Genomic DNA, 25,746 nt, shown 5'->3' on the forward strand with positions numbered 1-25,746 from the left:
GGTGTAAGCAGGGCTTGCACAGCTTAAAGGAGGGATGGGTTTGGAAAGGTAAGGTGTGGCCACTCCTTTATTAGAAGACCTTGCTTGGGGTAACATCACTTTTTTTTTTTTTTTTTGGTGGGTTCGCTTTTCGTATATAGGTACTTAAGTAGAAAAAATAATAAAAAAAAAAAAAAGCCTCAAGTTACTTGAAATTGAAGTTTATTTATTTATCTTCAAATACAAAGTGCTGTGCCAAAACCAACAAAACCATAAAAAAAAGCTTAAGGGCAAAGAAATGTAAAAAAAAAAAAAAATTAAAATAAATAAAAATATATATAAAATTAGACAGATATTTGAACCTGTCAGCCAGTCTCAGGGGGAGGGTGTTTCTCATAGCAGAAAAGCAAAGCCTCACACAAACTTTCTGAAAATAGCACCAGAATTGTAATTGACAAGATTAGTGTCCAGTAGCGTACAGCGGTTCACTAGTGTGACGTTACCACTAAACAAGTACAGCAATAAAAGAGTAAGCCAAGTGATGCAGGGTGTCACGTTTAAAATGAACTCACTCTCACACACACACAGACAGAATGCTACCAATGAATTCGTTTTGGGGAATAATTTAACCGCAGCAGTGTAGCACGTTTCTATCAAACCTACCCTCACAAGGCACATTACTCATTAAGCTGCCACAGCAAGCACTTTGGCTACCTACCCTGCTTTAGCATAAATCAAACAGGAGGCAAAAAATAAAACACAAACACATAAACATACACGCACACATAAAATGAGGGTTAACTTTTAAAAACAGCTTTTTTAGCTCCAAGTTTTTTTTTTTTTTTTTTACAGAAAGATCACGCTAGAATAACTAATAAAACATGTTCAGAGTCTTGTCTTGAAAAAATACTTCATTTGAAAAGTAGTTCCCAGCCAGGTGGGTTACTATGTGAGGCTTGTAAGCCCATAAAAAAAAAAAAAAAAAAGTTAAAAAAAATTAATAAATAAATAATCAATGAGACATGTGGCAGATTGCCTTCACTGTTTGCCAACACCACCACAGACTGATATAACAAGCCATTCAAGGCAATGGGAGAACTGTGCTGTATGTGGTGTATTTTCTATTTTTATTTTTTTCTTTTAAAATTTAGTCAAACACATAACACTCCTCAAAACAACCTTGTCAGGTACAGATGGGCTTAGAATGAAGAGTTTACAATGCCAGTGCAAAGACAGGTCCTGATACCAAGCCAATAAAACAGGCTCAAAATGAACTAGCACAACCAGAAGGAATTGGAACTAGAAGGAGAAGACTTACCAGAAATCCTTTACCTGTGTATTTTATACATTTAACAAATGATGTAAGATGGGCTGAACAGATGCTTTAAAAATAAATAAAATACAAAAAACAACAACCATGCAAACTCACCATCCCTGAAGCTGCTAAGCACTGGCAGAGGGATACATTATTTCCAGTTTTAAAAACATTTTCTGCAGCACCCATCTCAAAAGCAGTACCAGGTTGCAATGAAACCTGTTCTAACAAAGTATCAAACTGCTTTGTTGTCCAGTAATCTATGGGTTAGTCACCATTCACAATTTCAAACTTACCTTCAGTAGTAAGGTTTGAGATGCAAAGCAGCAATTCCACTGATCTGCCTACAAAACTGCGGTTGAATGCAGGTCACTGATAGTGAACTGCCAACTTCAATAACGTTTTTAAAGACCGCACATTCATAACAATAGATGAAGATCATATGCAAGACCTGTTTACTGGACTGGTAGAAACAATATAAAAGTCTACAATGTTGAAAGGATTAGGGATACTGCAGCCTCAAAATAGGAAACATATCCACATACACACACCCCCTTGAAGAGAAAAGAAAGGAGTTGGTCAACTCCAACTCAGTCTGCTTACATTTCTGTTCTCACCTCAAGCTCTGGCAGAAATTTTTCAGGTCATTTTTACAAATTTAAAATGTAGGAGCATGCACAAGAACAGTAAGAATAAATAAATAAATAAAAGGAATGAGTTTGCTACATTATGGGATAAGAAAGAACCCATTCCCACTTCTTATCAAACCAATCGCAAGACAGATGTAGCCAACAGTTTTTTTATTTTATGTTTTATGTTCAAATTGTTGAATCTGGTTAACTATTCCATGTATGTATAATTCCCTGAATTAAAACAACCTAGTAATCATATATCTGTGACATCTGGATTCATAATGACATAGATTGGCTCAGTTGGTCACCCTGAGACTGTTTGGGGAGAAGGGGAAGGAGGTACGTGTGATGATCCATCTTTCAAGAGGGTAAATGGAGGGCACATCCTACAGACTACAAAAAAAAAAAAAAAAAACCCTCTTGCAGTTGTGATGAATGGATGGGGTCTCAAACAAGTGCACACACTCCGAGGCAAACTAAAAAGGGTTACCTTCACCTGACCATCCTTTTAAAAGGGGGACAGTTGCTAGTCTGTCCAACCCTTCTGGAGCTAGTCTGATTTTTCTCTTTGGTAGCTGGGAGTAAAAGATATAAAAAGGTGTTTCTTCTTACCCTTTCTCCAGGGGGGCTGTGGAGCAGCTGGGAGAATTGTTGAGGGATGAGCTGCCTGGGCTGGGACTTTTCTTGGTGGACAAATCAAGTACTCCGTCTGCAGGAAGTAGAGGCATACACAGTCATGTTAGGAAAATGTGTTTAGGTTACAAGTCTTCGCTGTACATTTATTTATTCTTATAAATTAGACAGGCAAATGCCTTAAACAGAATTCTTGTTCCATAGATGGTCTGTCACATGGGCAATATTTAATTCAGTTGAGAAGGTTTACTCCAAACAGAACAGAAAATAAGAACACACATAGCTAGAAATATTCACCATTCATAAGGGGGTAATCAAACAACAAAATATAGCAAATGAGAACCAGTTAAGATACTATGAACATGTTTTATTACTCCAGCCCTGCTTTAATTGACTAACAGGCAAGGTCTACCTTGGTCACTCGATTCGGATTCAGATTTCTTAACAGTGAGATCCAGCGGAGAGTCTTGGTCAGCCATGAGAAGCTTGCTGAGAACGGGGTTCTGTGCAGAGGCAGCAGCAGACGCGAGTGATGGTGCTTTCGGCAGGCTTTGGTCCTTGGTGCCGTTGGGCTGGATGGGGTCCTGAGAAGAGCTGGTTTTTGAGGTATATTCCGCAGCGAACTGTCGGATCATTCGCTGCATTATCTCGCGAGCCACTAGAGGAATGTGGGGGTCGGAGACCCTGGGGACATCTGACAGTGAAAACAAATTAAAAATAGTATGTGAGCAATGCATATCCAATTGCAAAATTCAAGTCATCAGTATAGTGGAAAAGTATATCACCAGGGCCTACATCCATTGAATTAAACATTTAGACTATCATTGCTCATAAAACCAGGTGTCTTATACAGCTATGTCTGCAGCATGTCGACAAAATCTATCAATAAAGTTCTCAGCAAGTTTCTTCACAATTACATAACCAGTTATACACGGCATACATACACAATGCTATCCCTGTTGCCGGGGATATGCTTTCCCAGTACAGGATAAAAGCTTCCAGGTAACTAATATAAATAGTATGTTCTTGACCCTTGTACAAAAGAACAATGAATAAACCCATGAACTGGGAGGGAATTTAATTAAGTCGCCTTGGCTAGAAATGGGATTTAGCATAGTCTATAAACAGCAGTGGTGTGCTCATTAATAAAGTCAAGAGAAAAATATAAAAATGTTGATGTAAAAGGAGCAGGTTACACTATATTACACTCAGACTTGGTTACTGAATAACGCTGTTATCAAGTTTGCTCAAATTAGAAAGTGCATACTTCCACTATATGCCAGATATCACGGGTATATTATTAAAGGAGTCTCAAGCCTGTCCTTTTCTCTGTTTCACTAAACCATGGAGAGCCACACCTTTTCTGTAGAAGACTGCATGGAGGAACTCTTCCGCTTGCTTCTCAAGTCGGTGGATTTTGGACTGTTCCTGTTTGCAAAGGGCTTTCTCCCCAGCCTCCAGGGTCTGCTTGTCTAAGCCAACTAAATGCTCCTGTTGAGCAAACCACAAAGCAAAAGAGCATTATTAATATCATTGTTTTCACTGAAAATGGTTCAACTAGCAAAGATCTACAGAAAATGCAGAATTTACTAAATTCTTAAACTTACAGCAATTAAATGAAGAAGTAAGTCAGTGCTCTGAAAACAGTTATTTTTCTAATCTAGTACTTTTATACAAAAAAAGAACCACAAATAAAACAGTAAAAGTATTATCCACAGTAATCACGCAAGCTCCTACACTAAGAATGTTGTTGTCAGACGGCTGACATTGAGGGTTCAGAGGCCAGGGTGAAACAAGCGTCTCAACTTAGTGGCTGCACCCACATTCACTGTTATCATGAATAGCTTAGAAACTGAAATGTGGCAATTTCTAGAACTACTTCAAGGGCATTTCATTTGTAAGTCTGGTAAATCATGATCAATGCAGAAACCTCAATAGAGAAAACACATAATAGGATATTAAATAGGTTAAAACCATTTTTATATATACTACTTTTCTAGAGGGAGAATAAAAATGTTCCCACCAGAAAATTAATACAGATAAAAATTCCCTTTTAAAAACAGGTTTGCAGTTCATCTCTTTTTGCTTTAAGAATCTTTATAGAAAGACCACCCTAGGAGAACTTATTAAAAATGCTCACACAGTATACTGTAAAAGGGTCCCAATATGTACCAATAAAGAAATACAAATATTTGACAGTTTCTTGCAAGAATCAAATGAAACTTCCTCATGTAAACTTGTTTAAACACTGTGTCCGAGTTTTATTAACCTGCCACTTGGGGTAAACCCCCACCCCACCCCCCCCCCCCCCCCCCACCCCCCCCCCATATTGTGATATGACTATACCTGGAAACATCGAGGCCTGACACAGTGTCCTGAGCAGACTGCTACCTCACATCCCATTATCTAAAACCCCAGCATGCAATGCATACAAACACAAGGCAAGTAAAGAACTGAATGGGCTTACCTTCACTTTTTCTCGTCTTAAGCAGCAGAAGAGACAGTTTTTATTGAATGACCAATCAGAAACACCTTCTGGCTCACGATCTGTGGGGCAGGAAAAAAACCCTTAAATACATTTCAGTCAGGAATGACAAAATAATGCCAATTAAGACAGGAAACACTTTTATTCTAAGATTTATTAAAGCAACCTTGACTGTTTTTCTGTCTTGATATTGGCAAAATACTTTGAAGTTAAAACGACCTACGATTGCTATTGGAACTAGGATAACAGCGTAAAGATTAAAAAACAAATTCTCTTACACAATTCCACAGAGTGTTACAGTGTAACAGAGTAACACAAGTACCCATTACACACCACAAACTTTGAACTCCCTCCTAATTGGAGCAGGGTTATATTGTACCCAATATCACAGCAGGTCGATAGTTGCACAATGATATATAGTTAAGGCCAGCTATGTATGGCTTTTTATTACCTGGAACTCAAAAAGAATCAATTTAGGTAAAAAACAGAACTGTTTTGATGCAGATAACAACAGTACATTCAAGTCAGGGCTGTTGCCATGGCAAAGTCCATTTTCTTCCAGTATTCAAGAAGCTTCACCTGAAAGTGCATCTTTCAATAGAGCAGTGCTGTCAAGTGTAATGAAATGTTACAAAAAAAGATAGGACCTTTCTCCAGGCTCACCAGGTTTGAAAAGACAATTATGCAAAATGTTGTAATTTTTTGCTTTAAAAGGAGTTTGCTATAGTATAGGCCTACTTTGATGGCTGGTTTCACTGCATTAATCCAGGCCTGTATGGTAACATTAGGCAGTCAAAGATTGTGTTTATCAGGGTCTATAAAACAGGCAGTAAATGCTCAGAGATTAAAAAATTTCAACTTTTATGGTTTCTCTCATTTTTGGCTACTAGCACACACAAGATATTTCCTCTGTTAATTTAATGAAGAGTGTCTTCTTAGTGAACTCGATCTACTCTGTCTCCTCCAAATCCAGGTCTCAGAGATACAATACCCTGCAATACACTTAATCTCACCATTCTGGCATGGCGATTTGTAGCTCTAATTAAAATGTAGCTGTGTGTGAAAACTTGAATTGATTTCCGACTGCTATTCACATACTAATCCTTCAGTGCGGTTGACAAGAGCCTGAATTTCAATTTCAAAAAATGACATTTGAAGCCATCTGTATTTACAAAACATGTATATACCTATCAAGGTCAAGTCCGCCAGCAGCTGAGAAAAACAAAAATTCAGCTTGCTCTAGCCAGTTTAAAATCCAGTGTGGACTCGCCTCATGTTCTCGCCGAGACGCTGCGTTTAAAATGTATAAGGATCATATAGAGTACTCGGGGAATACAACCAATCTGAGTATCCATGACACTGCACAACACCATCAGAAGGTATGATAACTCGACATGCACAAGCTACACTAGAAACATGAAACCACTGAAAAACTATCTGCAAAATCTGTATGCACTAGCAAAGCATTACCTGTACTACTATTTACAGTATTTGCAGGGCTCCAGGCTGCGACTAAAATGGTTGCAAATGCGACCAAAAAAAATTGTAAACTGTTTTTTCGAGGTTAGGCGCATTTGCGCTTGTAACAAAAATGTTGCCTCTCCCTTTAAAAGCATGCATCAACATTTACGAATGCGCCAGGACGTTAGTCTGTACAGGGAAAAAAACGCCTCTCACATGTTTTAATAAAGTGAGAGAGAAGGACAGTAACAAATAAACTAATACCAATAACAATTTCATTGAATACAAAGCACAGATAGGTGCTGTATTAACACCCAACACGGTAAGCCCAGTTTCATACAACAGTCACGACTCTGCCGATACCCAGCCCTACTAATGCAGACTGTTACATAGACAACTAGGTCACACTTATAACCGCACAATGCCAAAATTGTGCTGCTGCTGAGAAAATGATTATGTTTATTCATACTTTAGATCAACACAGATACAGGTCAAATAATTTGCACCAAGGCAATACATTAATTCACTTCATGTTTCTTAAATGTATTCTGCTGCGATCCCTACGTACACAAAACTACAGTATAGTCTGCAGACTGTACCCAGGTATACAGCTTGATTGTACTTCAGAGGGTGATCCCTTTGACAAAGTGCACCCCAATGCATCCTGTCAACCACCACTAAGTAAATGTCAATGCCATCGTACCAATTTAGTTGATTTTCAAACCAAACAAATGTTTCTAGAATTGAAAATAAATAATAAATAAATAAATAAATACTAAACTTCTCAAATTTAATTGAGGATTTGACTGTATTACAGCAGAATTGTGCACAGCAACATCTGTTGACAAATTAAAACATTATTTTTAAAATGTCTATTTAATTGATCTTTTTTTTTAAAACTATCAAAACAGGCTGCTATGGAAACAGTAGGCTGAAAGAAAATGGTTCAAAATACATGTCTCAAGAATGACTGTATCTACATGAGACAAGATGAGCAAAAGCTACCCTCCTAAAAATGTTCGACTACAAGCTAAATTGTATTTTATATGCAGTTAAGTTTAATGCAGCCCACTACAGTTTATAAAAAAAGCCTGGGTAGAATGGTGCTTTTCCACCAGATCCATGCATTGCACTTTAAAAAAAAAACACAGAATCTCATTATATTAAGTATTTTCTTTGTTTACAAACCGCTTAATATACTACATAGTGTATCAGATCTAGGCACTTGGAATTACAATTCTGTCAACTTGGTTCACAGTGGATATGTGAAAGATCTTGCTTGATATGACCAATGGTAAAACAATGCACTTTTTCGTATTATACCCACAATGAAACTGGGTTGCCTCGAACATTTTCATCATCTGGAAAACAAACAAACAAACAAAAAAAAGACCACAACATGGGAGTCATGTTAGGTGACAGACCGGTACCATTGGATTGAAAATACAAAGTCACCATGTGAAATGCTTTGTGGAGTTAGCAGATGAAATAGTAGGCTTACTAAAAAAATATAAGGACCACTCACAGGGATTCTTGTTAAAAATAAACAATTACCTTTAAATACGGTGAGGTCTTTTACGAGTCCTGGCCCAAACAGCCCTTCCAAAATGCTTTCAAACCCTGGAAAAAGAACACACACAAAAAAGCACCTTTAAATGTAAAATCTCACAGGACTGGTGTGTGGAGACAGACATTGTACAATCAAGACTAAGAAAGCATCATTTCAACGCTACTTGGGTACGAGACAAACAGTTCAGATGTATAGTCAGCGGACAAGAAAAGGGAGAACACAAATTATTTGCCATGCAGGAATGCGGCACATTACACATGTATGTCGAGTTCATTACTACCACAGTAGTTGTAACTGAATAGATTCAAGAAGCGACTTATTCAGTGGAGTTTTCAATATCCTCAAAATAAACTCAGTACAGAACTAGGGGTTTGAGAGCCAGCAAATTCACAGCACAATTCTCTGTATTTATCCCCGGAGTTACCATTTAAATTAGTAATAAACAGATTTTCTTTAGAAACTGAAGATGAACTCTACACTGATCAAATATACCCTGCCACACTTGCTTTTGATTTTTCACCGATCTATCATTGCAGCACACATTTGTCATTCTGTTATTAATTGTAAATACTGGATTCAGTTGTTGCTTAGCAACCACATCAAGTCATACATACTGCAGCAAAATACGAGAACTGCTTAAATTCATGCAAACGAGCCACTGGTGAAGCTTAAACCAATTCCTGAAAAGTATAATTCAAACAGCTATGTTGGTGGAATAAACAGATTTGGGGAGAAGTTATCTTGGAAAGTTCAAAGTGTTCTACTGTAAAAGTCAAAGGTTTACTTCAATACAAAGCTAACGACTTGTACACTTATTATTTTACATGTCGTTATAATACATTCAATAGGTATACATTCGGCTGTGCAACTGTAGCTGTCAAGAGTTAGTAACTCTGGGGATTTCATATTCAAGACCTGGCGTGCAGGCGATTGATCAAATAAAAGTACAGTGGGCTGTCTAGCAGAGTTACTTTCTCAAACCCTATTGGTTTTAAATCAAACATTTAAGAGGAGGACCCCTAGCACTCAGAGGTTTTATGGGAGAGCAGCCAAAAATTTACATGACTTTTAGCAAAACTGTCACTAATTCTTAAAAAAAAAAAAAGTGCCACATGCCATTATTTATATTACAGATCTAACCAATACTTTCTGGTTGCTGTCCTGCTCAATTCTGAATAGCAGAGAAATCCAGTTGTTTCATTTTCTTGTCAGCAAAACTAGGTCATCTATTTCATTGGACATATCGGCTTATACTAATGACTTCTGGAAGCACACATAACGTATCTGAAATTTGCCAGACATGATGCACCTATGTGTGTGGTTTTTTCTTGTTTGTTTCTTCAAGCCACCATGATGACAATTGTTAACCACATGTTGCATTCGTCCTGACAGCACATGTCATAAGACACTGGATGGGGGCACTGAAAAAAACATTACCACAGGTAGCAGCATTTCAAATGCAGACAAAAACAAACAGGGTGTAAATACCACATCTGGTGCTTGTCAGAGACACCTATAGAATAAATGCAGCAGTAAGGCTGACAAAATAATCCTCAAGGGACACAGCGACAGACTACATGAGTGCAGATCAATTAAAGGTCACAAGGAGCCACACTGTTGTACTATCTGTTGAAAAAACTCAGACAAAGAAGTGCAGCAGACTTCTCTCGTGCATGCATGTGGACTGCACTTCCACTTTGAAATGCCTACCACCACCTGTATCGCTACACTGTCAGACAAACTCCCTGTGGTATAAAGTATTGTTTCATCGAAACACAGCTGAAGCAGTTACTGCTGACATAAACCAAGCGACACGCATCACGAAGGCATAATCTCTGGGGCCACTTGACAAGCATAAGTTCATATTATTTTCAGTATTAATATTTTTATTAGTATTAAAATGTGACTGATAAGCTGCTTGGAACGGTCACTGTTAAATAAAGCTTTGTCTGCTGCAGTTGGTGCAATGCGAGCTTACTGTATAGATCGCAAGAAGCATCAATTATGTGTAAATAAACGTGTATTTTTGTTTAAATTATAAAAACATGATTACTGTTCTATACAATGTATTTTAAAACTGCATGTTAACGTTGTATTCCATTTATATGGATTACCTGTAAAACAGTAGGATTTTACAATAAAATATAAACAAGTAGCTACTGTAACATCACCAATAAATTATGCAAACGTGTACCATCGAAGGTTCAAACCTTCCTTCGGTAACGTGTTCCGAACTTTCTAAGGTCAAAATGTAACCTTAGTTGCAGCCCTATTACCTATCACAAACACACAGTGCTCACCCTTTATAACGCTATAGTGGGGAGCCATAGTTACAAGACCATGTTATTTGTGTTCCGCTTTATAACGAGTATAAAAGGGCTACTGTAATGGCATTATGGAGCAAATGGGAGCCACAACCTTACCACGTTATAACAAGGCGTGTGGGGTGTATCAATACACATGGCCACTGCACCACAGAGATAACACGGACACAAACAAAGGAGACCGCTGCTTCCGCATCCAGCGCTCAAAGAATATCAGACATTTGCAGAGCTTTTTGAGATGTTATAGTAATATAATGACTTGGATCACATTACTGAGGAGTTTGGCGATAAAACAAGTGATCAGGAGAGGATTTATGTGTGAAAAACACAGTGAACAAGTGGTGGGGCTTGACTGGAGATGCAGTACCTATGTCCTTTTGCTATGCAGGGCCTTTTAAACCAGTTTTACGGGGGGGGGGGGGGGGGGGGGGGGGGGATAATTGAAACAGCGTGTGTAAAATAAACGGAGAGTATGAAAATAAATTGGACCCGACGCGCCCGACAAGCGCTGAGTAAATGGACTGCAAAAGGGTTAAAGTGCACCAAATAGCAATTTAAAAAGGGGACCCTGTGCTTTATCAAAGAACACTCTGGGGGCTAAAACCTTCAAAAGCTTAAACAAACTCCTTCCTTCCTTATCTTTATAACATCAGGGTTTACTGAGCGGAACATCAAACAGACTTTGATGTTACAATCACTTAAGGTAATAAAACAAAAATGTGGACCAGTGCGGTCAATGATATTCTGACAGGTTAAGGAAAAAGGGACGAGGTCTAAGAGATATATTGACCCCAACGTTGTACTTTCTTGTTGATTCCGTTATGACCTGTGCTTAGGGAAAATGGAATACCCAACTGCTTTACTGAATTGAATAAAAAAAATCTTTGTTTTAATCTACAACAGAGTTTGGAATCACAATTATTATTTACACAGACTTCCAATTAACCTTTTATTTTAAATCAACATTCTTGCAACTGGTCCAGATCATCACCTAACCCATTGGAACATTATGAATTACATACTTCTCTACAGGCTGCATTTACAACCTAGAATGCATTTGCTGATCCAGCAGTTACACCCCGGGGAATTACGCAAATACACAGCTGCCTAATTTTCCACATAACACGTATCACCACACATAGGAGTGTGATATTTAATGTTGGATCACATGGAGGATAAAGGGAACACTGATTTTGCCAGAATATGCCACGACAAAAGTCCAATGTTGCAAATACATCAGCAAAAGAAAAATGAAAGTAAAAGATGTTCGTCGTTTTGCATTGTACACCGATGCGATCCAGAGCGCTCTACTACCAGGGGAAACTGATAGAGACTTGTTTTGGCAGCTGACTGGCTTCCTAATTTGAAAACATTAGCTTTCAGATACAGAAATGCACCAACAAACTCGCTGTACAATCTTGTCCTGTCCGATCGGAGGTGTTCTCTTTCGGAAGACAAACTGAAAGAGCTAGTGTTCCTTTATTTCAATCTCCATTGTTTTCTTTCTTTTTTTTTTTTTTTTAATTTGTATACTTATGCTAATATTTTGATATGCAGTATGAGAGAAGAACCCAATACAGCTGCACAATACTTTTTTTTTACTTTGTACAAAATTATACTTATACAAAATACTTTGTATAAGTACACATACTTGTACAGAGATACTGCATCATTTTGCATAATTTATTTTTTTCTGTGCATAATTCCCTGGGGTGTAAGCAGTATGGATAATGCTGTGTAAACAAATCATTTGTTTAAAAGAGATTTTTTTAAATTTTATTTCACGTTTACCATAATTACAAGTCCATTATTTCTCATTGGTGTGCTGTAGAAAATCCAAAACAATATCTGCAATTTATAGTCAATAGTCAATTGCTTCACACCAGAAAATTAACCTACATTACAGTTTAAAGTTAGCCCTGTTGTTTCCTTGCACTGCTATGTATGTGGTTTATTAAAAAGAAAATGATTCATTAGCTGGTGCATTTACAATGCTGCTTGAGATACTGTACCTGAATGCATTACTTGTTAACTAGCACAGCACTTCATTCCTTAAACAGACACCACTGTTTGAATGAACTGCTCCAGTATTGTTGATGCAATGATTGAAAGGATTCGGCTCACATGCACACAGCATTTAGTCGGCTACATGTTGCGTATAAGCTGTGTGACCTTGATCCAAACTAGCAGGGTTATGCAAATCTAATTAGCTTCTAAAAAGCCTCGGGGCAAATTAAGGCATCAGTTTCAATAGCGTAGGTCTAGTTGCCAAACAGATGATTAAAGGTGCAGCCTCAAATAGCTCAATCGTTGAATATCCAACTTTCTCTCAAATCAATCTCGTCTGAATGTATTTCTTTCACATACTATGACCTCCCTTATTAGTATGCTATTAAATGTAACTTCAGATGTCCGTTTAATTACCGACAACCATTTGAGTGCTTTGACGAGTTTTGTACAGTAACTCAGTGTACCAATCACGAGAAGAAAAAAAGGAAAAAGGAAACAGTCTAGTTACTGTTTATAATGGCCACATTCACGTGGTTATATGTGCTGGAAATGTTGCATTTAAATGGATCAGAATACAGTTGTTGCAGTTAAAACAGATACTGAGGAGCAACTGTAGACCAAAGAGGCTGTCAACAGTGACGTCAAGAAACGGTAACAATTCTGTCACAGGAACCCCTATTAAAACAACATCACCTGATAAGTGGAAGGTTTCAAGACGTGAGTGACATCTGAACACAGGGCCAAGGGAGTTCTATTTGTGGCAGTATGACAGTCAGTTTGTTTGCAATTCAGAGAGAACAGTTTATAAAATGCCGCTCTCCTACTGAACAAAGGGCGTGAAGATTTATCATTTGTGATATTGTTTCCATGTAATCCATTGACTCACACTTCATTCGCCGTAGGTGGAGCGATGTCTAGGGCAGTCCAAATCTGCAGATACTGAAACGCCACTGAAATCACGGAATACGCAGTCTTCCACAGGATTCACCATATTCTGCAGCTACATCGTCATCAGAACAAAAGCTTGGTTGTTAGGTTCTAATTCTGTTAAATTAGCAGATGTTGGCCCAATAAGAAGCCTCATGTGATGATGTTTTTGGCAGAACTGACAAAAAATGTTTGATATATTCAATTTGTTTAATAGGATTAGGTTTAGTGGTACTTGATTTACATTTGTATAAGCCATTATTAATACATTAATAGCCACTAGACAAATGTAAACTAGTCACCCAAAAAAGACAAAAGCATCCCTAGGGAATCGTAAAATATGATCACACACATTTTTTATAAGCTTGCAGGTTAGTAAAAAGTCTTGCACTGGTGGGATTATTCTAGAATAACCAGGACTGCATCTAATTTAACACCCCTCTCTTGCCCTACATTTCTCTGAATTAAAGCAGGCTTGGGTTTTAAAAAAAAAGAATTTGCAGCGACATCTCCTCCCAGCTGTACTAGAAAACAGAAAATCCAATGTGAGCTTGACCGACTTCACTGTTACAACACACGCCCCCTAAACCCTGAAAATAACAGCCCACATGGAGTTACCTCTGTCCCCCAGTATCTCATCATTCAGGGCACTCACCTCTTCTATTTCCCAGACAACTGTCCAACTCCATGGTTCTACAGGCTGCTGGAAAGCAAACCGCGATCCTGCATGGGTAAAAATTCACATATGATATTCCCATGCTACCTTCATTACTTTAAACTTTAAGTGTTGTATTTTAAAACGTTAAAGAAAAAAAGCCTCTTGCACTTAACAGAATAGCACCCAATAAATAATTAAGTAAAAACGCTAATTTAAGAAAGAACACTTAACTTTGAATTTACAATACTACACACAAGAACTCGGTTCACCTGGAAATGCAAAAGCACTCCTCTGAAACAAACAAACCAAATGCAGTTTGGAAACTCAAACTCGGCAAAGATCGGTTCGATTAAAACAAACTTTGAAAGAGCATTCCTATTAGATTACAATGTAGATTAACACCACTAAATTGCACCAATTACACTTGATTATGTATTTGTTTCAAAAGCAGGAGACGAAAGTAAAGAGAAAAAAGTGAGGAGAAAAAAAAAAAAAAAAACTAAAACAAAAAAAGTGTCAGGAATCTGGGATCTGCTGCTGTGCTGGACTTTTTGCTCAGGAACCCAAATTGAATGAAGTTAAGATTCAGATCACACCTGAAATTAGAATGTATACCGAATAATAAGTGAACTTTAACTGCTGGTTTCACAAGAGATGCCAATACTTGAGAGTGAACAAAACAGCACCTGCTAAGCAAAACTAGGTAAATTTTTAGTCAGGACAGTAAAATAGGGTGTGTGAAACTTGATGCAAATATCCAGTCAAATAAAGTTGAGGTAAAATATTTATTTAGTTTCAAGTGAAATCTTTTCTTTTAATGTTCTTGGTCCTTTGGATCTCAAATGCAACTTGTTTACAAATCAAAAAGTCACTCCCTTTCAATTGTTAAAAGGTCAAAAAAGAACTATGTACACGTTCAGTTCTTGTTAATTTCTATTTTTGTGGCACCTTCCTTTCCCTTGTTTTTGAGCAAGAACAATAACAATTTAATATTGTAAATGTTTATTTAAGCACAAAGTTGACATTTTCTGCTTTGTTGTATGTTACCATGAGGGAAAAAAAATAAGAAAATAGTGCTAATAAAAACAAACAATAGTTGCTTATGTCGTGCTTTCAAAAATAGACATGTTAATAGATTATATTTATCAATTAACTAAATGCAAAGTGAGTGAACAGAAGAAAAATCTACATCAAATCCATATTTGGTGTGACCACCCTTCTTCAAAACAGCATCAATTGTTCTAGGTACACTTGCACAAAGTCAGGGATTTTGTAAGCATATAGTCAGGTGTATGATCAAACAATTATACCAAACAGGTGCTAATGATCATCAATTCAATATGTAGGTTGAAACACAATCGTTAACTGAAACAGAGACAGCTGTGTAGGAGGAATAAAACTGGGTGAGGAACAGCCAAACTCGGCTAACAAGGTGAGGTTGCTGAAGACAGTTTACTGTCAAAAGTCATACACCATGGCAAGACTGAGCACAGCAATAAGACACAAGGTAGTTATACTGCATCAGCAAGGTCTCTCCCAGGCAGAAATTTCAAGGCAGACAGGGGTTTCCAGATGTGCTGTCCAAGCTCTTTTAAAGAAGCACAAAGAAACAGGCAACGTTGAGGACCGTAGACGCAGTGGTCGGCCAAGGAAACTTACTGCAGCAGATGAAAGACACATCATGCTTATTTCCCTTCGCATTCGGAAGATGTCCAGCAGTGCCATCAGCTCAGAATTGGCAGAAAACAGTGTGACCCTGGTACACCCATCTACTGTCCGGAGAAGTCTGGTCAGAAGTGGCCTTCATGGAAGACTTGCGGCCAAAGAGCTATACCTCCGACGTGGAAACAAGGCCAAGCGACTCAACTATGCACGAAAACACAGGAACTGGGATGCAGAAAAATGGCAGCAGGTGCTCTGGACTGATGAGTCAAAATTTGAAATATTTGGCTGTAGCAGAAGGCAGTTTGTTCGCCGAAGGGCAGGACAGCGGTACACGAATGAGTGTCTGCAGGCAACAGTGAAGCATGGTGGAGGTTCCTTGCAAGTTTGGGGCTGTATTTCTGTAAATGGAGTTGGGGATTTGGTCAGAATGAATGGTCAGCGTAAATATAACAAAGGCAGAAACGGTGCCCATGGTTTGAAGGTGAGCTATACATGACTAATGTATGGATTATTCCAACAGAGTGGGGGTCTACAGGCTTTGTCAACGATGTCCCAGATCAACACCCCCTTCGCCCCACTCCGCTCACTACACAAGTGAACTGCAGAACTGCACCATAACTGTTTAATTCCCAGTACTTTGTGGAAGTTTGTGGACCAATGAAATAGCAACTTGCCAAGACAGCCACCTGCAAGCACCAATGGGATACGTAATGTAAGAACAACTGCCTTAATGAAACTCAGCCTTATTTTCAGTTTTATTTATTTATTTATTTATTTATTTATGTACCTCACCAACCATCACAAACGTGTTAACTTAAAAAATGAAAGATTAAAACAAAAACAAAAAAACCCATCAGGAACATTTTTTCCCCCCGGATCTGCATTGATCATATCAATAGCCCTGGGGGACCGTGTAAGAATGCCAATCAGCAGAGATTTTTCATCTCTGCAAGAGACATAAAATAATTACATTTTCTTATAAAAGAAATATATTGGGGATACTGCTTTGTCATCAATTTGTACTGTACAAAACAGTGCACGATTTGGAGACAGTGCTTAAATCTGCGATTGATTCATGAACAATGTGGATTTCCAATAAACATATGTGTAGGTGTTGCAAAGATAAAACATAAAAAGTGCAAATTCAGTTGTGGTTACTACGAACGACGTGCTTAAACATAAAACCTTCTAATAAACAGATTCAATAATTTCCGGTCCTGGTTCATGCCAGTCTATTTCCCATATTCAGAGAAAGCAAATAAACACCAGGCAGTATTTGTAATCCGACACTGATGACTTCTTTTCACAAAATGGTTCTGCCTTGTTTACAGGACAATCTGCGTAAGTGATTATCCCTTTGCACTGGACAGTGAGTTTAATGTGGTTAAACACCTAGAAAAAAACCATGTCAACACACTGAGTAAACACACCTGAAGAACAAAGAACAGCATTCCATTAGGTGTCAGTATGAATTCCAATTTCATAACACCAAGAGGTAAAGCATGTATACTTGTGCTCGCTGTTCTCATACGATTAGGGATTAAATGATTAACAGTACGATATAGCATGATTACAAATATTCATGATGATCCTACCGTAGACATTTAATTTATTTGATAATCGCAGAAAACGATAGGTCACGACTCACTCAACATGGCTGAAGCAGAACAGGCCCTTTTCTCTCCAAATTAAAAAGGGACAAATCATTGGTGTGGCTGTACTTTGGATGCAAAAAAAAAGGATGTAGGAAGGAAATGCTATAGAAGATGGCAATAAATCTGCAGAATATGTTGCAAAACCACGACAGCGAAAGCAGGAACAACTTCAAAACATGTGTCACTTGTGTACTTACGACCCAGTGGATTTCAAAGAGGTCACTGAATCTGAGTCACAGCAATCAACAAACTTTCATAACATACAGTCTAACTTCACTATAGCACACCCTTCTTATAACAACCCCCCTTTAAATGCTCCAAGCAGCAAGAAACATTTTTTTCAATTGAAATTAGCCCTACAGAACAATTACAAAATCCACCCGGATAAAACGATCGTTAGTGACTGACACTGAACTTTCTCCAGTGTGAATGTGTTATTCTCTCAGTGAATAACAAAGACCTCGGTAGGCTAATTTGAAGATGCAGCCAATTCATAGATAACCTAGTGTAGCGAGAATCATGTGTGACGCATGCAACCATTGCCAAACAAGCAAACTGCAACTGACAGCTTTTCATTCAAGCTTGTCTGAAATGAGAAATCTGGGTGTAATCTTTGATTCATCTCTCTCCTTTGAAACTTATATTAGAAAGATAACCAAAGTATCCTTTTATCATTTAAGAAATATTGCAAAGCTATGGCACTTTCTCTCCATGCACGATGCAGAGTTTGATGCATGCTTTTATAACATCCAGACTAGATTATTGCAATGCTCTGTTCTCTGGTATTCCCAGATTAATCTTATCTTGACTGCAGCTTGTGCAGAACGCTGCTGCCAGGGTCTTAACGGGAAGTACGAGATACGATCGCATTACCCTGGTACTGGCAGCCCTACAATGGCTCCCTGTGAAGTTCAGGGTTGATAAGGATACGCTCATTACATATAAAGCATTAAATGGTTTAGCTCCCTCATATTTAAATGATATTTTAATCCCATACAGTTACACGACCACTGTAACCCCAGGATGCAGGACTGCTTACTGTCCCTAAGATTTTTAAAAAGAACACAGGAGGTAGAGCATTTGGCTTTAGTTTCTGTAAGGGAGGCACCAACTGTAGCGGTTTTTAAAACCAGATTGAAGACATATTTTTATAATCTGTTGTTCATATCTGAAATGTCATTACCTTGCATTGTGCTGCATTTTACCTGTATAGTTTTGCATTTTTATATTTATTGTTGATTGTTTCTTGTGCTCACCAAACAATTGCTGTTTTGTTCTGTTGTGAAGCGCCCTGTGACAATTTATTGTGAAGGGCGCTATATTAAAGAGAAAGATTGATTGATTGATTACTGGCAACCCAGCTGTCAATTTTTGACTGTAAATTAATTATTTAACATTGCAGGTCTCGTTGGGGGGGGGGGGGGGGGGGGTCTTAATGAAGTAAGACTGTATCTAGGACTCCAATTTTGTATTTTTTTTTTTTTTTTTTTTTTTAAATAATTTTCCAGTACGATGCCTTCCCTTATTGCCCCCAACCCCATTATAACACCACCCTCACTTAGTGGCAGCACAATTGTGGCGATAACACGTGTCCAATACTTTCTTGAAAGCAAAAATGCAAACTAATCCGTTACAACAATGTGTTAAGTTATGTAAACGTGCATTTAAACTAGTATGCAAATCGCACTGCTTATGAAATTCAAGGAGGAGACCTGTAAAATAATAATACTATTTCAGTATGTTATATTTAAATAAATAACACATGTAAATAAAGCAGGAGTTAAAATAAACTTGCAATCCCATTTGCACTTAAATCAAGGATTCAATTTTCTGTAAATATTAATAATGGTAAAACCGTACAGTGAAAATGTCAGAGATTATTTTTCTTCCTCTTATGTCCTATTAATAATGTACCAACAAAATTGGGAGTTTTAGGAGCAGGATAAACAGTACTACTGCTAATGAAAGGTGGCGATTTCCAGTCTCATGATGTCTTTTCGCTCTGTAGCTTCCTTGTGTTGCAGAAGACCATATCCCACAGAGAAAAAAAAGACATCACACAAGTTACATTTCTTTTTATTCACTTAAAAGCAGATACAAAATAACCACTGCTATCATGATAATCCCTACACATGCCTGTCAAGTTTGCGGCCTAGTGTATTAACTCCATTTTACTTACGAATATATTGTAAATTTTATATATATATATATATATATATATATATATATATATATATATATATAGAGAGAGAGAGAGAGAGAGAGAGAGAGAGAGAGAGAGAGAGAGAGAGATTTTAAACTTTGTTGACTTGCTTTTTCAAATTTTTCGCATAAAAAGCAGCACACCATTTTAATTCGTAGTGCAGAGGGTAATTGCTTCTCATAAACTTCAGTCTCCAATTAATTTCACAATTCTCCCTCTCCTTTCTTACATGCACAAACCTGCTGCATTGAAAGAACCCATTCCCAAACACAGGAGGCTTGTTGCTAGGGTGCTGACATCACTGCCCTGTGACTTCTTGTTATATTGCTGCCTGAACAACTTGTCTGCTAAAATAAAAACCGCTTCAGCAAGTATATATTTAGTTAGCTTTGTATTATTGTGCAATGCATGTGTATATGGTAAACAATACAATATTAACACTTTGTTTTTACTGGTTTTGTATATTCATTTGCGATGTGTATCGTGCAGTACAAAATTAAATTAACAGTAATCCTAGGGGAAATATATATATATATATATATACATATATATATATATATATATATATATAGTTAAACTGACTATTTAGTAGAAAGGTTTGCTCACCTTTGATTTAGTGCAATGTTACAGGCAGAAATGTACAGTTCTGGGGGAAAAAAAAGTTATCATTTTCTAATTTAAAATGCAGTTTCTGAACTACTTTTTCTTCTTTAACTGTACTGAGGGGATATGGTTGGGAGAATAATAAGTAAAAGAAAGAAAGTACTTTCTAGCTGAAAAATGACTCTACTGAAACTATCAAGGTTTCAGACAGGGGGTTCATTCTGAAACAAAACAAACAGGCACTTTTAGCCTAGTGCCTTGCAAGGAAAGCATGGTTCTGGGTAGCTGGCGAGATGGAATTAATAATGAATGCTGAATTGAGGCTTGCAAAATTAAAGCTGCTGTGATCAATAAAAATCACTTAAAATCAAACAGATGCAGCTCTTCTGAAATCCACAACCACACACACACACATGAATCTTGAGCAGAGAATACCAAAGCAGAGCATTTTAGTCTTTTATTTCGAGTTTCATGTTTACAAGCCACGGAAATCGTAAGCTGCAAACCACAACCCCAGCATTACTTTGCATCATCAACATGTAGCCTCAGGAAATGCAATTTTAAAAGGAGGTTCTTCTTATAGGTCTTTGGTATACAAGCATGTGATCTGGGCTCCATTAAAAACATATTCATAAAGAATGTATCTATTTAATATTATGGGAAAACAATCCACTCCTTTCAGTCTGTCTGAGACAAAACATTAGTATTAGTTCAAGGGAACTCTGTGACCTTACCGAAAGTACACAATGCTCTTTGCAGTGTGAAACTCAAACACGCACTTACGCTAGTAAAGGGACAGGCAGTTAGCACATAAACACAGGTGGTCGTCAACTGAAGGACCGTGGTTTCAAGTCCTGTGTGAAGTACAGACCCACGTGTGAAACAGCAACAAAGGGAGTGGTGCAGCCTGTCTTACCAACTAAAGACCATGCGAAACTAAGCATGAATTTGAAAAATATCAAGGCCACCAATTTTGTTTCCATGTCTTTTGATTCCCCCCCTAAGAAGCACCACAGAAATATGACAGGTAAGAAGTAATACCCTAACCCACCCAGAAAGATGAACTGAATTAAATTTCGAAATATTAAACTACATTTAATTCTGTTGGAGGTTAATCAAATCTCATAGAAAATTGTCAATTACTGCGTTTTCAATGCACATACTGGAAGTACGCCTACATCTATAAATATCAAGAACAGAAATGTACATTTTAAACTACATGTAGCGTCATGCCAGCATACAGCAGAAGTCTTTACTGCGACACTGTGTGATTATTGTACTTGGTTTGTTTTTTAGGAATCCATGCCACCTAAGAGTTTGGCTTGGGTTCACACAGTCACTTGCTACAAGTGTAAATATTTCCTGTGTGGCTAAACCAATTTACAATGCTTAAAAACAAAAGTGAAATTCACACACTATAATGCAAACAGCCATGCTAGATTAAGTTCCACTGCGCAAATTCTACAACAGACTTCAAAATCAACACTAATTTCAGAGGCAGCTCCAATACAAAGGGAATTTCATCCATAAAAATAAATAAATAAATAAATAAATTAAGTCATGTAGGAAGTTGCAGTAAAATAGTAAAATTCTTTGACACACACATATCAGTACCAGTCAAAAGTTTGAGTACACCTGCTTGAAACCACGTTTTTCATGATGATCTATGCTTCTAACTGTATAAATTTGTCTATAAACACTTAATATTTTATTATATGATACATGTACTTATATAAGCTGATAATCATAAGTGAAAATTTAATTTTTAAATGAAAATGTAAATCTTGTCAACTTCAATGAAATGGTCACCCAAAGCAAGGGAATTTCAGTCTGAAGCCCAAGTCAGTTAAAAGTCCGAAATCTGTATAACACGGTGTTGGAACACTGGTCTAAGTATAAAAGTGTCTTTGTTAGATGTTCTCTGAGTTAACTAGCATGTTACCTAATTAACCTTTTGTCACCAATTATTGTTAACAGGTGAGGGTCCATGATTACTATAAATATAGGTAGCATAGGCACAAGTTTGTCATTCCTGAATGTAAGGGAGCAGAAAATGGCAAAATACGCTCAGTTAAGCAAAGAAAAAATGACAGTCTGTAATTACTTTAACAAATGAAGGTCAATCTTTAAGACAAATAGCAAGAGCTTTACAAGTGTCTGTAACTGCTGTGGCCAAGACCATAAAACGATTTGAAGAAACTGCCACTCATGAGGACCGAACAAGGTCAGGCAGGCCAAGGGTGACCTCAGAATCAGAGAACAAGTTAATTAGAGCCACAAGTCTGCGAAACCGGCGATTAACTGCCCCTGAAATACAAGCTCAGCTAAATGCAACTAGAAGTACAGATGTTTCAACATCAACTGTTCAGAGGAGATTGCGTGAAGCTGGCCTAACCGGAAGAATTGCTGCAAAGAAACCATTGTGAAAAGTGCAGAATAAGAGGAAGAGACTCGCATGGGCCAAGAAACACAGAAACTAGACGTCTGAGGAGTGGAAGTCGGTCTTACGGACCGATGAGTCAAAATTTGAAATATTTAGGTTCAACCGCCGAGTTTTGGTAAGACGCAGAGAGGGTGGGCGCAAGAGTTCGGGATACGTGGTTCCCACTGACAAGCATGGAGGAGGCAGTGTCATGGTCTGGGGTTGATTTGCTGGTGACAGAGTTGGTGATCTTTACCAAGTCCATGGCAAGCTCAACCAGCATGGCTATCATAGCATACTTCAGAGGCATGCCATTCCATCAGGATTACGGCTAGTTGGGCAGTCCTTCATTCTTCAGCAAGATAATGACCCGAAACACACCTCAAAGTTGTGCAAAAACTATCCGGCGAAGAAGAAAAGTGAAGGACAACTCAATCTAATGACCTGGCCTGCCCAGTCTCCAGACCTCAATCCCATAGAACTTGTATGGGGCGAACTGGGCAGAAGAGTCAAAGCAAAGCTACCCACAAGTGCCCTACATCTCTGGGAATTGCTGCAGAAGAGCTGGGAAGACATGTCTGGTGATTTCCTGCTGAAACTTGTTAACCGAATGCCTCCTGTTTGTGAGGCTGTTACTAAGGCAAATGGTGGCTATTTTAAGAAACCCAAGATTTAGCGACAATTTTCAATTTTCTTGAACATTGCTCTGGTACTCCTTATGTTTTGTTTTGTATATTGTAACATGTGTTTTCATTTTCAAGTATTTACAGAAATGTATGCGACGTAAAACATTGTCAATTATGGGGAAAAAAAAAAAAAAAAACTAGTTTCCAGCAAATGTACTCAAACTTTTGACTGGTACTAATTATATATATATATATATATATATATATATATATATATATATATATATATATATATCACACACACACACACACTACTTACAACACGACTGGAAAACCACACAATAAATACATTTAAGAATCTCTCAAGATCCCACCAAATTCACGCCCATGGGTCTAGCGAGATCAAATTAAATAAAAACAGTAAAACACATCACTGTCACAAATTCCTACTGGACCGATAACCCCACCTGAAACGACTGGATTCTTAATTTAAGAATTGTTTAACTAAGTGTGTATGTGTATATATATATGCACACAAATGTATTTAAAACAAAGCATAGTAACGAGAAATGTATAAATAAAAGATTAAATAAAAGCAAGCCAATACAATATTTGTTTGATTGGGGGAGGGTGTTTTGGAACAGTGTCTATTGGGATGTGGAATCGCCGTGAAGTGAAGCCCAGTCCAAACAAGTAAATTAGAATACACCCATTTAAAAAGCGGGGCATTTTACACAACTCTCGTCTAAAAATGTATGAAGGTACACACTGCTGAAACTAGGATTCGCTTTTTAAGAAAACCAGAAAAATAATTTAAATTTGGCACATTTTAATAACAGGTGTCTGAATAAAAAAAAAAAAAAAGAGAGAACTAATTCACAAATCAATTAAAACAAACAAACAAAAAAAGATTTTAAAAATAATGAAAACAATCTCTTTACATTGTTACCAAAGGCACACGGGGAAAATGTGTGTTTTCTACAGACGTAATCTTACAGGAGGTCCGTGTAGTACATTGAAATTGCACTTATTATAAAAGGGGAGGAAGGCAGGAGTACAAACCGCCACAATATTTTCATTTGCGACGACATGATTACCCCTTTGCAGCAATGCGCGCTCGAGTGAAGCGAGCCTCGCCAGAGCGCGCGGCCAGCCACGGATCGCCTCTGCGGATTGGTGGAGGCTAAATTCCCGCCGTGCACGTGATCCATTCTCAGTGTGGTAAATAAACCGACAACACCAAAAAAAAACCGCCGCAAAACTAACCTCACCCACGTACAAAGAGTAAGAGAGAAAACAGCCGTTTGATAGACCAAATAACAAACTACTAGTTACGCGTTAAGAACAACAACTCCATAACAGGAACATGTAAACACAAACAAAACGGTGCGCGCATACGGGAACAGTTGAGTGAGACAAAAAAAAAAAAAAAAAAAAAAAAAAAAAAGCTCCGTGCTGCTCCCGATGGTTGAAAACAGAATTTTTTTTTTCTTCTTTCTGCACCAAGAGGAAACAATGAGAGTCGGGCTCTGCAGATACCGGACACCTTGACGCAAGGATCGATTCCACATGCAATGGGAAAGGAGCTTACCTACACAGTGAATTAGTTTATGCCTCCACGAATCGAGTTCCTGCCGAAAGCCGCGCCTCTCGATCGTGCATTGCTGCCTTTTGCACAGACTCGCCATTTTCTGTCGGCCCCTCCCGCGGGCGCGCACGTTCTGCGGCCTGGGTGTTCGCGGGCACGTCGCCGTACTCACGTATATAGGTGGAGTTTAGCAGAACGGTGTTCGTCACCCTCTCCTAGCACCCAAATGAAGAGTTAGCAGTTTTGACTGATAAATTCTGACATGTCTTCACTGGAATGTCCATAGTTAAAGAATACCAATCGTACGAATAATTAAATAAAGGACAACCCTTGACCGTTTCCGTCGCTCAATTGTGGAATCCAGCCAAGAGTGCAAAGTATAGCGAGCTGTGTAAAAATCATCGCAAATAGTAAAACAAGGAGTTACCTTGTGTAACGTAAGGTCGCGTTGTATATGCACTTCTCTCTCAGTCGAGCCTGTTTTTCTCTCACTCGTGTGTAGGTTCAATGAGATCGCCGTGCTAGAGACTAAAAGTATACATACGGGAACACACATTGCCTTAGCATTTTAATTGAAATGTGTCGAATTATATCTCAAAACCCACATCGTCGTGACCTTCGCACGACAATTATGTGCAGTGTACTCACCTGTCAGTAAACCTTGGCCCTGAAAATAACTTTCAGTAATCTTGAGATGTATTTTTAATCACACCGCAGGGCATTTCTAAATCGTTATTCACAATAGGCTTGCGCTAAAAGCTTGTGCACATCAAACTTTCGCTTTGCCAATCACCCTATTTGGGGGCAGGGTGTAGTTTTAGCCAACAGTCACGTACAGATTTTCATTGGGTTAGTTTCAATTTTTGCCTTTTCTGGAATTATTAATCCCACCCTGCAGGTCAGCTATGATTGGCTGAAAAAAATTCTTGGAATGCTCCATTTACAGTAGGTAGGAGGGGAGGGGAACACCAATTTTATAATAGAAGGTTC

The 25,746-nt window shown here is 38.0% G+C and overlaps 1 protein-coding gene across 2 annotated transcripts in view; it reads right to left on the reverse strand.

The window, feature by feature from the left end:
* Positions 1 to 25,711, reverse strand: part of LOC121321786 (ligand-dependent corepressor-like) — a 43,887-nt gene extending 18,176 nt beyond the window's left edge. For both annotated transcript variants that reach the window (XM_041260988.1, XM_041260989.1), the window contains exons 1-6: positions 24,760 to 25,711; positions 8,060 to 8,125; positions 5,027 to 5,106; positions 3,918 to 4,050; positions 2,972 to 3,253; positions 2,539 to 2,635 (exon numbers count right to left, since the gene is read on the reverse strand). In XM_041260988.1, coding sequence (XP_041116922.1) covers positions 2,539 to 2,635; positions 2,972 to 3,253; positions 3,918 to 4,050; positions 5,027 to 5,106; positions 8,060 to 8,125; positions 24,760 to 24,856 — 755 coding nt within the window. In that variant the 5' untranslated portion in view covers positions 24,857 to 25,711. The remainder of the gene's footprint in view (positions 1 to 2,538; positions 2,636 to 2,971; positions 3,254 to 3,917; positions 4,051 to 5,026; positions 5,107 to 8,059; positions 8,126 to 24,759) is intronic.
* Positions 25,712 to 25,746: the final 35 nt, after the last annotated feature.

The sequence above is a fragment of the Polyodon spathula genome, chromosome 10 (assembly GCF_017654505.1).
Source record: "Polyodon spathula isolate WHYD16114869_AA chromosome 10, ASM1765450v1, whole genome shotgun sequence".
NCBI classification, from domain to species: domain Eukaryota; kingdom Metazoa; phylum Chordata; class Actinopteri; order Acipenseriformes; family Polyodontidae; genus Polyodon; species Polyodon spathula.